Source organism: Pelophylax lessonae (assembly GCF_965119305.1).
Source record: "Pelophylax lessonae genome assembly, chromosome: 2".
NCBI classification, from domain to species: domain Eukaryota; kingdom Metazoa; phylum Chordata; class Amphibia; order Anura; family Ranidae; genus Pelophylax; species Pelophylax lessonae.
The window spans coordinates 465,390,719-465,406,624 of NC_138769.1; the positions used below are offsets into that span (position 1 = coordinate 465,390,719).

Genomic DNA, 15,906 nt, shown 5'->3' on the forward strand with positions numbered 1-15,906 from the left:
TCTGATTAGAGGAGTGCAGGCTGAGTTCCCAGCATAGCTATAGAACTGACCACGCTGTGTTCTCATGCTTAATGTGGTCAGTTTTCAATAGGAAAGCAGAGGGACTGGCAGTAACACAAGGGATTTCACAAGAAGGAAGCAATACAAAGAACAGGAGACTCATGCAAGTACATTGTACAGCAGGCACAGATCAGGAATAACTGGACTTTTGACTTACCGTAAAATCCTTTTCTCTTAAGCTCATTGACAGACGCAGACTTCTTGATTAATATCAGTAGGGTTATACTGCCCCCTACAGGAGTAGGACACTAGGCAGAAAAAAAGTTCTGGCTACGCCTATAGGCAGTCCCAGAGGGTATACCCTTTCACTTCCTGCTATAGGATGCCAGTTCTGTAACAAAGCAGTGTCAGAGAAATCATACCAACCCAACTCAAAAAAACAGAGGGGCGGGTACTGCGTCTGTCAATGAGCTTAAGAGAAAGGATTTTACGGTAAGTCAAAAATCCAGTTTTCTCTGTCGCTCATTGACAGACGCAGACTTATTGATTAATATCAGTAGGGACGTCCCAAAGCAGTGCCATAAATGAGGGGTGGGACAGCAGAAACAAATCCACAAGGCTAAACATAGCCCACCAGGTAAAACAGGACTCATCGAGGCCCATCTGAGAAACAGAAACCCTCAAGGGAGACTAAGGGCCCCCTTAAACAGCAGCCCGCAAAAAGAGGCATCCGCAGATGCCAGCACATCAACTTTATAAAACTTAGGAAAGGCGCGACCAGACGACCAGGTAGCCGCCTCTCCAACCTGAAGCGCAGAAGCCGGACGGTGAAAAACCCCAGAAGGAATTAAGCGCCCGAGCAGGAAGTGCCTTCACAGGGAAAGGAGGAACCTGACCCTTATTGAACCATCCTGTACCACCATCTGCCTGACCCATCTGTAAACAGTAGCAGCAGACACAGGCAACCCTTCCCAGGGCCATCCGTGAGCACAAAAAAGGAATCCGACTTGAGGAAAAAAAGTCAATAGTTGCCAGGTACCCCCAAAATGCCCGAACCACAACCAAGCATGTATGCAAGTCTTCAGATGTGTAGGCTGAGGACATAAGGAGGCAAATAAGACGACCTCATGCAAAGTAAAAAACGGAAACCACCTTCGGAAGGAAGGACGGTCCCGGGCGAAGTATCCTGTATCCCTATGCACCATCAGATAGGAAGAACGACAGGACAACGCCGTCAGTACCGACACCCTGCACGCAGCAGCAATAGCCACAAAGAAAAAAAGCCACCTTCAGGGACAAAGTAAGCAGGGGGAATCCCCTGAAAATTTGCAAAGGGAGGGGTCTGAAGAACCGACATCACCAAGTAAGGTCCCAAGGTGGTAACGGAGGTCACACCGGAGATAGCAGGTGTCACACCACCTGGATGAAGCATGCACCAGGGAAAAAAAATGGCCAATAGCCTGAGGAATAATATTGCCAAGGCCAAGACATGACCCTCGATATACGCAAGGCCAACCTTGAGAAACTCCCCGGGCAAAGAAGGCAAACAATCGAGCCACGGAGCAAGAGCTTGGGGGAACCCCAAAAGATGCACACCACGCAATATATGACTTCCACGTACGATAATCAATCGTTCTAAAAGTCGTTTTCCATAATGTGAGCAGAGTATGGATGACTGAAGTAGACAATCCCCTTTTCTTCAACACCCGGCTATAAACAGCCAAGCAATCAAAGCCATCGACCGTAAAACAGGATGGAAGATTGGTCCCCGACAGCAGGTCCTCGCTGAGAGGAATTCCCCAGGGAGCATCCGCGACCAGCCCAACCAGGTCAGCGTACCAAACGAGACCAGTCTGGAATCGCAAGAATGATCGGAATCCCTTCCACCTCTATCCCGCAAGCAGTCACAGTAAAAACCTGAGAGGAGTAAAAGGCATACAGCAGCTGATACAGACCCCACGGGCCCACCAGCGCGTCAGCGGTGTCTACCTGAGAATCCCGGGAGCGGGTCACAATACGGTGTACATCACTGTTGATCCGGGACGCCAACAGAGCCCCATCAGGAGTACCCCAACTTGGGCACAACTGGTGGAACACCTCCGGATGGAGAGACCATTCTCCTAGATCCAAGGTCCGTCGACCAAGGAAATCCGCCAGCCCATTTCCCACTCTTGAAAAGGGAACAGCGGAGAAGGCTGGAACAAGCGTTCCCCCATCGGAGGATGTCGGCCACTTCCAAGGTCGCAGGAGCAATTAAGGTACCCCCTTAGCAATTGACAGCGCACTGGACAATCCCAAAGACGAGCGGTCCAGCGAAACAGGCAAGCCTGTGCCAGCACAGAAAGAGGCCAACCTGGACACTTCCAGGGACCAGATTTCCTTATCAGAAAATCCACGAGAACCCCTCCTCACCCGGATAGACTGACATCCGTGGTAACAGACCATAAATCGAATAGGAGGGACCTTCCTGGAGAAGCATCAGGGGCTGAAGCCACCATATCAGTGACTCCCTGGGCACCAGGCTCAGCTGAATCGGATTTGTCCAAGGAAATGTGATTATTGTTCCACTCGAGAAGGGTGTCCTGCTGGAGGATTCTCATGTGGAATGAGCGAAAAAGAGCCGCCGCGAAGGACAACACCAGCAGTCCCAGAACACACATACCTGCCCGAAGGGACGACCATTTGCTGGGCAGCAACAGCTGATTGCAGTCCGAAGCTCGTGGAGTGCGTGCGAAGGAAGAAACACCCTGGCTAAGGGCGCCGACAGTCCCCGCTGTCACAACAGCGCCAGAACCAGAGCCAACCACCTACATGAAAACCTGAGGAGCAGAAGCGAGACCAAAGGGTAATGCCACAAATAGATAATGGGCCACTCCCACTGCAAAGCGCAGAAAAAACTGTGTCCTGCGCATAGAGGATGTGAAGGCAGGCATAATTGATGGCCATGGTGGCCAGAAAGGCCAATGCAGGGAGGCCAACACCATGTGATGGATTCCGTCTTGAAACTTTGAACCAGCACAAACCAGTTCATCTCCTTAAGTCCAGTATAGGACGCTGTATTGAATCAAGAAGAGCCACGGGGCCGGGAACCGGCAAAGACGTTCCCCCCCACCACAGAAATGGGTGGGGGTATCCTTCAGGCCGAAGCGGCCATGTCCGCAGGTCTGGAGAGAATTGCTTCTCGTTTTTCCAGACCAGGGTCGCTTGGAACCCCCTGAGGGAGCCTTGAAGGACTTTGCACCATCGACCGACCCTGAGGGACGAGAGAACTCCCTGTGTGCTGAAAGGAAGGGTCCTCACCAGTGACGGGGGTCCACACCCTTCGTAGCCTACGGGAGAAAAGTACTTTAACCCCCAGTGAGACTTGAAAAAAGTCAGCCAAGGAAGTCCAAAACAGACGATCCCCAGAGGGAAAGATCAGGGAAGCAAGCATCCCAGGCCGATCCGCAGACCAACACTTCAGTCACAGCATGCGCCAGAGGACCACTGCCCAAAAAGGACAAACAGCCCAGCATGGGAGCAGTGACCAATGCAGGAGCACAAACAACTGCAGCCCGTGCACCAGTTGGTCCAGCAGCTCTGAACAGCTAGGGGGAGCAGCCTCCCCTCCAGGTCACAGCGTAGTAGCGTAGCCCATGCAGCCAATGTGTGTGACACCAGGACACCCAGCAACACCAGTCTTACGCAGGCCCCGCCAGAGAAAACACAGTCCGGGACATAGATACCGCCCTCTGATCCACCGGATCCGCACAGGATGGGGGAACCTCCAACGGGATCACAGCAGCTCCATACAGTCTGCATACCGGCGGATACACCGTAGGTGGCACAGACCACTATGCAATGAGGGACCCTGCAAAAAGATAGCGTCTAGCACCCCCTCAGGCTGGGAGCAGTGTCCAAACCTCAGAGGAACATTTTGGATGGTCCCACTCTTGTTTGAGCATATTGCCAAGTACGCAGGAAAAGGAAAAACCTTTGCTGCTCTGCAAGGCACGTGAGCGACAATGTAGCCTGAACCTCAGTCGCAGCCGCGTCCTCCATTTAACAGTATCACGCACAGACACTAACAGGGCGTCCACCAGCGCCTAGGCTTGCGAGGCATCGAAGGCAAAAAAGGGGACAGAAGACCCGACAGGGAGACCCGTGTCAGCAGCGACTGATGCAGAGTCTAAAGCATCAGATGAGGAAGGGGTGGGCGGAGGGTGTTTATTAGCACCCTGTCCTTTAAAGGCCACCCCCAGCCGGGACACAGATGAATCAAGGGCCACCAAAGTGCATCTATAGCCAGCCGGGAGCCCGGCGGCCCTGTGGCCACCTTGAGGGGTCAGGTAGGGACTCAAGTTCAGCAGGGTCCATTTTACACTAGGGGGACCCGTTAAAGTTGGAGACAAAACATTTTCTTTTTTTCTTTTTTTAAAAACGTCCCGTCCGTCTATAGCGCCCCCAAGTGGCCAGGCAACGTACTAGAGACCCCCCCCCGGCAAAGAGAGAGAGAGAGAACCCCAAGGCTCACCAACCCACAGCCAGATGCACCAGCAGGCCCAGAGTGTCGCAGCAGCACGCTGCAGTGTATTGCGCCCGGGTCTGGGGAGGTCAGCAGTGATCCTGCTGCAGAGTATTGCGCCCGGGTCTGGGGAGGGGCTCTGCACACCTCCAGGAACTCCCATACAATGAACCCAAGCACTGACATATGAGCTGGGTGTACCAAGATGGCCACCGCCATGCAGAGCACATGTAGGCTACAAGAAAATGGCGGCCCTCGGAAAAATGGAGGCCCCGCGCGGTCCGCAGCGCCAAAGGGGACTCCCGGGGCCCCCCCCCCTCGTGCCTACCCACGGATAGATTGGCAGAGGGGCCCGCGTCCACCCCAAAACCCGGGGTGGAGAGGGGGGAACAGTTTACTCACCATACCGGAACATAGCGGGCGCCACTCCAGACAAAACCCCTCGCCTCCCGGTGGGGGGGGGGGGGGGATGTCGGCCAAAAGGGACGCTGCAACTCGGTCGCTGACCAGTCGTATGCGACTCGTCGGGACGTTTAACCCGCGGGCCAGTCCCCGTCCAGTGGGACTATGTCGCGGCCGACCCAGCACGGAGCTAGGGCCTGCACGCGCTCGTAGGCCGGCTGGGGTGACCACTGGATCTCAACATCTAGCCCGTCGACCCTGATCCGGCATAATTGCTTGTAGATCTCACAGGAACAATCCGGAGAAGAAAAAAAAAAAAAAATAGCTAAAAAATTATCTAAAAAAAGGCTTGCCAGGACCAGAGATCCCAGCAAGGAACTTAGGTCCTTACTCCCGACTAGGCAGAAAAAAACTGGCATCCTATAGCAGGAAAGTGAAAGGGTATACCCTCTGGGACTGCCCATAGGCGTAGCCAGAACTTTTTTTCTGCCTAGTGTCCTACTCCTGTAGGGGGCAGTATAACCCTACTGATATTAATCAAGAAGTCTGTGTCTGTCAATGAGCGACAGAGAAATGAAGTGTTGGATTAACAAACGCTATGATTTTTCTTACCTGGCAGACCACGGAGAGGAGTCTGTGGCTTGGTTTTGTGATACAAAGTGCGTGCTTGGAGTATGGGGACTTCCTAACAAGATAGTATTTGGCTGAGATTGTCTCTGTGGTGTGCCAATAACCTGCAGAAAGAAAATTGGAAGAAATATAAAATCTTTAAAACCAACAAATGCACAAACTAAAATGATCTGAAGCAAATGCATACAGAATTAGATAAAGCAACCTCAAATTTGTAAATGAATAAAGGGGGGCACCCTGGGACTGAGGTGTACTGCTATGCACACTGCAGTGAAAATGGATGTGGCTGAATTTTGGGTGTACCTGAACGTCCTTGGGTTTGGTTTTAGTGGTTATACCGGGATGTTGCCTGCACTTACAGGCATTATCCTAGTACCATTATTTTTAGCCGGCGATTCCGTAGAAGGCAGAAGGGATCTCATTGGCTAATAAGCCACTCAATCACTTATGTGGGTGGTGGAAGGGCATCCCACCCCCCTCCCACCGCGTTTCCCGGGCCCTCCGGTCTCATCGCGGAGGCCAGGAGTCATGCGGCCAGCTGGGATGGCTGCCTGGGACAAGAGAAAAAGGAACTGAAGTCCTTACCCTCTCTAACGCTGGAAACCAGGAGCGACGAGTATTCCTCACTTCTGGGTTCTGCCCCTTTGTTTACCTGGCCAACAGAGGCCAGAGAAGAAGCAGATTGGACCGATCTCTGTCTGATCGGCTGCATGAGGGGGGGCCAGGGGAGAGATTTTGGGTCTAAAAGACCCAAAATCTATCCATAAAAAGGAGGACCTGTCACTGCCCATGCTATCACAAGGAATGTTGTTCATCCCTTCTGATAGCAATAAAGTTTGCGCAAAAAAAAAAAAAAAAAGTAAACATTTTTTGTATTAAAAAAATTAAAAGCCCCAGTACCACCGTGCTTACGCACAAATGCGAACGCATGTTACTCTCGCACGCATGTGTAAATAGTGATTGCACCACGCGTGAGATATTGTCGCGAACATCAGAGCGAGAGCAAGAATTCTAGTACCAGACCTCCTGGGTGACTCTAAACTGGTAACCTGTAAAGGCTTAAAAAGGCGTTTAAAGCGTCGCCTACGGAAAATATTAAGCAACGTTTGCTGCCATTCAACAAGCAGGCGCAATTTTAAAGCGTGACATGCAAGGTATCCATTTACTCGATGTTACATCTTTCACAATATACAAAAATATTGGGCTAACTTTAGTTATTTTTTTATTCATAAATGTTTTTTCCCCAAAACAATTGCAACACAAATGCGCAAATACCGTGTGACAAATTGCAACACGCACTCATTTTATTATACAGGGCCTCTGGTAAATATTAAATGTTTAGGGGTTCTAAGTAATTTTCTAGCAAAAAAAAAAAAATGTATTTTTGAGTTACCATAAAATCTATTTCTCTGATGTTCATTGATGAACGCAGCTGCTGATCTTCATGACCATTGGGTTATACTGCCCGCTACAGGAGTAGGACACGAGGCATAAAAATCTGGCTATGCCTATGGGCAGTTCCAGGGAATATACTTCCTCTCTCTGCTATAGGTACTCATTTTTGTTACAGTGTCCGAATTACAACTCCACGGAGGGGTGGGTGCTGTGTCATTCAATGAACATCAGAGAAATATATTTTTCGGTAAGTCAAATATCCCATTTTCTCTTTCGTTCATTGACAGACACAGCTCCTGATCTTCATAACCATTGGGACGTCCCAAAGCAGTGTTAAACATGAGGGGTGGAAACAGCAAAAAAAAAAAAAAGAAAAATTCCCTAGGCTAAACAGCCAACCAGGCAACAGGAGCTCAAAAAAAAAAATACACCCTCAAAAGGAGGACAGCTCCTCCAAACAGCAGCCTACAAAACCTTGTGGCCAAAAGAAGTATCCGCAGATGCTAACATATCCACTTTATAGAACTTGTGAAAGTGTGCACGTACGACCAGGTGGCCGCCTTGCAAACCTGTGTCACCAACGCCTGACGGAAGGCCCATGAGGCACTAAGTACCTGAGTAGAGTGCCCCCTGATGGAATAGGCCTGAATAACCATCTTTCTGATCCATCTGTAAATGGTCAGAGGAAGCGGACAACCCTTTCGGAGGCACATCCGTGAGCACAAACAGTGAGTGTCTTCCTAAAAGACTCCGTAGCTGCTAGGTACACCCTAATTGCCAAGACCACATCCAAGGCATGCAAGGCAATTTCCTTCGGATGTGTAGGCCTGGGACACAGGGAAGGGAACACAATGTCTTCAGTCAAATGAAAATCAGACAACCTTTGGAAGGAACCACTGACAGGGGCGAAGAACCACCTCATCCCTGTGAATCACCAAGTAAGGTGGACAGGAAGCCGCCAGTTCTGACACCGCACGCAGAGGTAATAGCCACTAAAAAGGCCACCTTCTGGGACAGCATAAGCAGGGGAATCTCCCGAATATTTTCAAAGAGGCTTCTGTAGAGCTGAAAGCACCAAATTAAGATCCTAAGGCAGCAACAGAGCCTGCACTGGAGGAAACAAATTTCAGACTCCCTGAAGAAAGGTACACACCAGGGAGGGTGTGGCCAAAGGTCGTTGGAAGAAGACTGCCAAAGCAGACACCTGGTCCTTGATGGCACTCAAGGCCAATTTCCATTCAACCCCCCGTTGAAGGAAGGTCAAGATCCGAGCTACCGGGGAAGGAGTGAGGAAGAACCCCAAGACACACACCATGCAATGTACATCTTCCACGTACGATGTTAGATCTTCCTAGAGGTAGATTTCCAAGCTTTCAACAGTGTAGGAATCACCCGACTCAGAAAAACCCCCCATCTTTCAGCACCTGGCGTTTAACAGGCAAGCCATCAAAGCCAGCTACTCTAAAGCAGAATAGAAGATCGGTCCTTGGGACAGCAGATCCTCCCTGAGAGGAAGCTTTCAAGAAATCTCAGCGACCAGTCACACCAAATCGGCATATCAAGCCCAGCGACGCCAGTCCAAAGCCACCAAGAAGACCATAATCCCTTCTGCCTCGATCCTGCGTAGAAGTCTTGGCAGAAGCTTGAGAGGAGGGAAGGCGTAAATCAGATACTGACCCCACGGGTCCGCCAGAGGATCACTTGACTGAGCCACAAACCTCTGCACCTTTCTGTTGAGCCAAGACGCCAACAGATCTAGGGTGCCCCTCCAGGCACACAGCTGATGAAACCCCTCCGGATGAAGGGACCATTCCCCATGGTTCAACGCCTGCCGACTGAGGTAATCCGACTGCCAATTTTCAGCCCCAGGAATGTGTATGGTGGAGAGAGCTGGAACGAATTGTTCTGCCCACCTTAGAATGCTGGCTACCTCCAGAGCCACCAGGACACTTCTTGTGCCCCCTTGGTGAATGACATAAGCCACGCCGTGGCATTGACCGATTAAATGAGCACTGGAAAAGCCTGAAGACGACCCATCCAATGATCCAGACAGTCTGATTGCTCGGAGATCAATACATATTGATTGGGAGTCCCCTGAGCAGAATGCTTGCCAAGGACGCCTTACCGGGGGACAAGAGTGAAACTCGATCTTGCAGCCGGACCGAAGGACTTTGCGGACCCACTTGTATTGCGCCCGGGAAGTCCACGTGCCGTAAACCAGCAAAGACATTCCCCACGGGTCTGGAGAAGCCTGATCTTGGCGGCCCAGAAAAAGTTTGTTTGGATCCTCCTGAAGAGGCCCTGTAAGGCTTCTAGCCCTTGTCAGTCGACCTTGAGTGACGAAACGTATGAGCTGAGAAGAAAGGCCCACGTCTATGACAAGGTTCCTTGCCCTTAGTAGCCTGTGGAACAAAGGTACTCCTTCCCCGTGAGACCTTTAATGATGTAATCTGCGGTAGCTCCAAACAGGCGACCTCCTTGGAAAGGAGATCAGTCAAGGACTTTTCTGAAGTCTGACCCGCAGAGCAGCACTTGAGCCAAAACACATGCCAAAGGACCACTGCGGTTCGACCAGAGGCGAGCCATCAGATGGAGCCGCATCCAAAAAGGCATCACCGATAAACTGCAGCCCCTGGACTAGTTGGTCCGCCAGCTCAGCAAAAGGCAGGGGGGAGCTTTTCCCCCCTCCAGGTCACGGCATAAGAACTTAGCCCACTCAGTCAGAATTTGTGACTCTAGGGCAATGGTGAACACCAGCCTTATTGCCAAACCAGCCAAGCTGCACATGTGGCGGGCCACAGCCTCCGCCTTTCGGTCTGTCGGATCCCTAAAGGTCTGGGACTCTTCAACCGGAATCATGGTTGCCTTGTTCAATCTGGAAACCGGAGGGTCCACCACCGATGGCACAGTCCACAACAAGGGACTCTTCATATGGTTAACGCCTAGTAAAGTGCTTCTGGACCCCACGGGGACGCTTTGGTCGTCCCCACTCTTAAATGACAATTCTGTCAAAATAGGCGGGGAAAGGAAACACCTTTGCCGCTTTGGATGGCTTGTGAGTGCCAAAGGGCACCTGCGCCTCAGTCGCAGCATCAGATGCGTCCATCTTCCGGGTCTCACGCATCCTATCAGAGAATTCCAGGCACGTGGTTGCAGACCCAGCAAGGTGACCCACGTCTGTGGTGGCCGAACCGGATTCAAGATCTGAGACAGATGAGGCAGGGGCACTTTTTGCAAGCCACCTCCAACCGGGACACATGGAACTCCAGGATCACTGTCAGTGCATGGATGGATGGATGGATGGTTTGGACCCAGAGGGCCCTGCAGCCTCAGAGAGGGGATCGGGTGGGGAAATGTGCTCCAAAGACTCCATGAATCACCAGGGGGACACCACAAAAAGTGTAAAACACTGCTAAGGGACAACCTCCAATGTGTTGGCAGCAGCAGTACCTGGTCGCCAGGCACAAAGCACCAAGCGCGCCTCAGCAGAGAGGGTGAGGACCCCAGCAGACTCACCACACACAGAACCTGGCACCTGCAGCCACCATGAGAACCTGCACTACACGTGCGTCGACCAGGAAGTAAAATGATTCAGGAGTCAGAACCAGGGGGTGAGGAGGGGCTTCCACCTGCAAAATTGCCACCCACAGGTATTCACTGTCATCGTCGCTGCTATTTCCAATGGCAAACCACATGAAAATGGCCGCTGATACAAACATGGCCACTGCATGGAAAGAATTGGATTTTTGACTTACCGTAAAATCCTTTTCTCTTGAGCTCATTGACAGACGCAGTCCTCTTTGATTAATATCAGTAGGGTTATACTGCCCCCTACAGGAGTAGGACACTAGGCAGGAAACGTTCTGGCCACACCTTAGGGGCAGTCCCAGAGGGTATATCCTCTCTCTCCCTGCTACAGGATGTCAGTTATGTAACAAAGCAGTGTCAGAATTTAACCCAACCCAACTCAAAAATAGAGGGGCGGGTACTGCGTCTGTCAATGAGCTTAAGAGAAAAAGGATTTTACGGTAAGTCAAAAATCCAATTCTCTGTCGCTCATTGACAGACGCAGTCCTCTTTAATTAATATCAGTAGGGACGTCCCAAAGCAGTGCCACAAATGAGGGGTGGGATAACGGAAATCAAAATCCAATCCAGAAGGCCCAACAGGAGCCAACCAGAAGTCTTAAAGGCTCATCGGACAAAAGGATGAGCTCAACTGAAAACCCAACAGAAAAAACCCTCGAGGTAGACCAACGGTCCCCTCAAACAGCGGCCTGCAGAACCTTGCGGCCAAAAGAGGCATCCGCCGATGCCAGCACATCAACTTTATAAAATTTTGTAAAGGTATGAACCGACGCGGAGAAGGTCATCTAGGTAGCCTAGAACCGAAATGCCCCGCTGTCGCAACAGCGCCAAAACTGAGGCCAAAACCTTTGTGAAGACCCGGGGGGCAGAGGAGAGACCAAAGGGTAACGCTGCAAACTGATATTGGTTCTCTCCTACGGCAAAGCGAAGGAAACGCTGATGTCCTGCGTAAATGGGAATTTGAAGATAGGCATCCTTGATGTCTATGGACGCCAGAAAATCCCCCTGATGCAGGGAGGCCACCACTGTGCGAATGGACTCCATCTTGAATTTTTGCACCCGGAAAAAATGATTGAGCGCTCTCAAGTCCAGAATTGGACGCACCTTGCCCTCTTTTCTGGGTATTGTGAATAGGTTCGAATAGAACCCCTGAAAACGTTCTGTTCAAGAAACGTGGACCACCACTCCTTGTTGCATCAAATCCGTCACTGCCCCCCGCAAAGCTTCTAAGCGCTCCGGGGATAGTCGGATATTGGAAGGGAAGAACTGCACCGGTGGAAGTGATCGAAACTCGATCTTGTATCCCGACCGTATGACCTCTTGAACCCACTTGTCTGGAATCCTGGAAAGCCATGGGTCCGGAAACCGGTGAAGACGCCCCCCCACCCCAGATATGGATGGGGGCATACCTTCAGGCTGTAGTGGTCTTATCTTCAGGTCTGTCAGAGCCGGACGTTTGTTTACCCGACCAGCGCCCTTTGAAACCCCCTGGGGGGGCTTTGGAGGACTTCGCCTTATCGCCCGCCCCAGAGGAGCGAAAAAAAAAAAACTTATGAGCGGAAAAGGAAGGTCCCCGTCTGCGACGCGGTCCTTTCCCCTTAGTAGCCTGTGGTAAAAAAGGTGCTCTTGCCACCAGTGAGACCTTTGATGATCTCGTCCAAGGTGGCACCAAACAGGCGATCCCCTTGAAAGGGGAGATTAGCAAAGGCTTTTTTGGAAGCTTGATCCGCCGACCAGCATTTTAACCCCAGCATACGCCTAAGGACCACCGCCGAGACCGATACCCACCCCATTCATGGAGCGGCGTACAGGGCGGCGTCACAGACAAACTGTAGCCCTTGTACCATCTGCTCCAGCAAGTCCGATACTGCCGGGGGGAGACTTCTCCCCTCCAGATCCCGGCGTAACAACTTGGTCCACTCTGTCAATGTTTGTGAAACCAGAGCAATGGTAAACACTGGCCTAAAGGCTGACCCTATCAGGGAAAATATCGAGCGGGATATAGATTCCGCCTTACGGTCCACCGGATCCCGAAAAGACGGAGCGTCCTCCAACGGGATAACAGTAGCTTTATTCAGTCTGGAAATCGGCGAATCCACCGACGGTGGTACCGTCCATTTATTAAGGAGGGATTCTTCAAACGGATAGCGTCTAGCAATCCGTTTGGAAATACCAGGGGTTCGTTTTGGACGGACCCATTCCTCCTTAATTATATCATCAAAACATTTGGGCAAAGGAAACACCTTCGCCATCTTGGTAGGCTTGCGAGTACCAAAAGCAATTTCACTATCAACTGCCTCCGCCGGTGTAACCTCAAGTCTCAAGGTTTTCCGGACAGACACAATCAGTGCATCTACCAGCGCTTCGTCTTGCGCTATAGCGGAGGCAGAAACGTCTTCCTCGCTATCCGAGTAGACGGGATACGAGACACCAGCCCCAGAAGAGGGACCTGCAGCCGCAGCGACAGGCTCAGAATCTGTATCTGAAATGTCAGACGAAATAGGGGTAGGCGGGGGTCGTTTTTTCGCCCCCCGTCCCTGACAGGCCACCTCCACCCGGGATACAAAAGACTCCAAAACCGCTGACAATGCATCAATAGTGAGTGGAGAATTGGAGGGTCCTGTGGCCACCTCGAGGGGATCAGGTGGGGATATATGTTTAGCAGGGTCCATGGCCAAGCCAGGAACACCTGTCAGCAAAGATTAAAAAAAAAAACATTTTTTTTTCTATGTAATCCCCCAGCGCAACAGCGCCCCTCAGTGCCACCTGCTTTGGAACCACCCACAGAGAGAGAGAGAGAGAGAGAGAGAGAGAGAGAGAGAGAGACACCCCAAGGGCTCACCACCTGATACACAGAAGCTCCTACCGAACTGCTCTCAGCGCTGTCTTTACAGAACAGGAAGTCTTATGGATCGATTTACGCGGGTAAAGGAAGCGGCTCCGCCCCTTTACACGTCTTCCGGCACTCCCACCGCTGCTCCTCGAGGCAAGGCTGGGTGTATCAAAGATGGCCGCCGCCACACAGGGGACACTTAGGCGTGCCCGCGAAGGGATCGATCGGTAAGTGCTTGCGGTTTACTCCATCTACACAGATCTTAGTCACGGATCCTCAATCCCTCTATAATGCAGCTTGCAGCAATAGATTTTACCAGATTGTCAGCTCCCAAACCAAGCCTGCTGGCGTGGTATCCTGGAAGGGGCGACCTGGGCCCGAGTGGTGCTCGGCCTGCTGGCGGGAGGGATCACGCAGGGATGGATTGCGACCACCCCATCTTTAGGAGTGTGTTTACAGGATAGAAGGGAACCCGGTCATCAGGGTCCGACCATCCCACGGAGGGGCCCGCGTCCACACGACAGAGGGAAAGGGGGACATTCTACTCACCATACCGGGACAGGCGGGCACCAACTCCTGACAGAACCCCTCTCCACCGAGGTGGGGGGCTGTCGGCCAACACGGACGCCGCAACTCCGATTCAGACCGGTCGTGGGCGACCTGGCGAGGCGTTTAACTCGCGGGGCCAGTCCCCGTCCAATGGGACTGTCGCGGCCGACCCAGCGCGGAGCTAGAGGCTGCACGCGCTCGTAGACCGGCTGGGGTGACCACTGGATCTCAACATCCAGCCCGTCGCCCAGATCCAGCATAATTGCTTGAAGATCTCACAGGACAAAAACTGGAGATAAAAAGCGAACTAAAAAAGCTTGCCAGGACCAGAGATCCCAGCAAGGAACTTAGGTCCTTACTCCTGACTAGACAGAAAAAAACTGACATCCTGTAGCAGGGAGAGAGAGGATATACCCTCTGGGACTGCCCCTAAGGTGTGGCCAGAACGTTTTTCCTGCCTAGTGTCCTACTCCTGTAGGGGGCAGTATAACCCTACTGATATTAATCAAAGAGGACTGCGTCTGTCAATGAGCGACAAAAAAAAAAAAAAAATTGCCAGGATCAGAGATCCCAGCAAGGAACTAGGGTCTTAACTCCTGACTAGGCAGAAAAAAAAAAAAACTTGGGGGGGAGAGAGGAGAGAGGAGAGAGGAGAGAGGAGAGAGGAGAGAGGAGAGAGGAGAGAGGAGAGAGGAGAGAGGAGAGAGGAGAGAGGAGAGAGGAGAGAGGAGAGAGGAGAGAGGAGAGAGGAGAGAGGAGAGAGGAGAGAGGAGAGAGGAGAGAGGAGAGAGGAGAGAGGAGAGAGGAGAGAGGAGAGAGGAGAGAGGAGAGAGGAGAGGAGAGGAGAGGAGAGGAGAGGAGAGGAGAGGAGAGGGGAGGGGAGGGGAGGGGAGGGGAGGGGAGGGGAGGGGAGGGGAGAGGAGAGGAGAGGAGAGGAGAGGAGAGGAGAGGAGAGGAGAGGAGAGGAGAGGGAGAGGGAGAGGGAGAGGGAGAGGGAGAGGGAGAGGGAGAGGGAGAGGGAGAGGGAGAGGGAGAGGGAGAGGGAGAGGGAGAGGGAGAGAGAGAGAGAGAGAGAGAGAGAGAGAGAGAGAGAGAGAGAGAGAGAGAGACTTATCTGCCTATTGTCCTACTCCTGTAGGGGGCAGTATTACCCAATGGTTAAGATGATCAGGAGCTGTGCCCGTCAATGAAGGAAAGAGAAAATTTAGTTTTTGAAGCACTGTCAAGTGACATTTGTCAAGTCATCGAACATACTGATGAGAATTGTATGAATGATTATACACAAAAGGTCTTTTTGAAAAACTTCTAGTATATGGCCAGCTAAAGGACTACTGACAGAGTTACTTTCCCCTGTGTAGAATTATAAATACTAGGTCCCTGTGCATTGGGGAATCTTGGGTATTGTGGGTAGGACTTTTTCATTCAGGAAGTAATGCAGAAAAAGCACACAAACATGGACGGAAAAATATGACAACAGTTGAAAGCATAATATAATTAATACAAAATACAAGTATAAAAGTGCACACTAAAGATAATGAGTTATTTTCAGCTACCTATCCTTTAGTTCTCCTCGCTAACTGGATAAATGCACTGCTTACCATGACCCTAATAGAGGCTGAGAGAGGATTTTTTTTCATTATCATCTGCTTTAAGTCCAAGTGACCTTGTTCAATGTTAACTGTACAAGCCATGGCAACATACAGACTTCAATAAATGTCACAAGCCACAATCATTTACCTTTATAACTACATATTAGTAAAATTAATCTGTTTAGTGGTTAGTAGAACAAAAAGCACTGCAAAGCAGCCCTTTATTAATGCAATGGCAAAAAGTAATACAAAATTGCTCAGTTCCCCCATCAACAGTCAATGTTGATGAGGGTAATCCCTCCCACAGCACTGTTGTGTTCTGCAGGGAGCTTTCCCTGTCAGCACAACACAATGGTCACTGCAGCTACAACCGCTGGCAGCGATCACATAAATAAAAAAAATCAAAATTAAAAAAAA

At 51.1% G+C, this 15,906-nt stretch overlaps 1 protein-coding gene across 2 annotated transcripts in view; it reads right to left on the reverse strand.

The window, feature by feature from the left end:
* The window catches only part of TFDP1 (transcription factor Dp-1), a 239,762-nt gene that overhangs the window by 165,147 nt on the left and 58,709 nt on the right, over positions 1–15,906 (reverse strand). For both annotated transcript variants that reach the window (XM_082246262.1, XM_082246263.1), the window contains exon 5: positions 5,519–5,640. In XM_082246262.1, the coding sequence (XP_082102388.1) occupies positions 5,519–5,640 (122 nt within the window). The remainder of the gene's footprint in view (positions 1–5,518; positions 5,641–15,906) is intronic.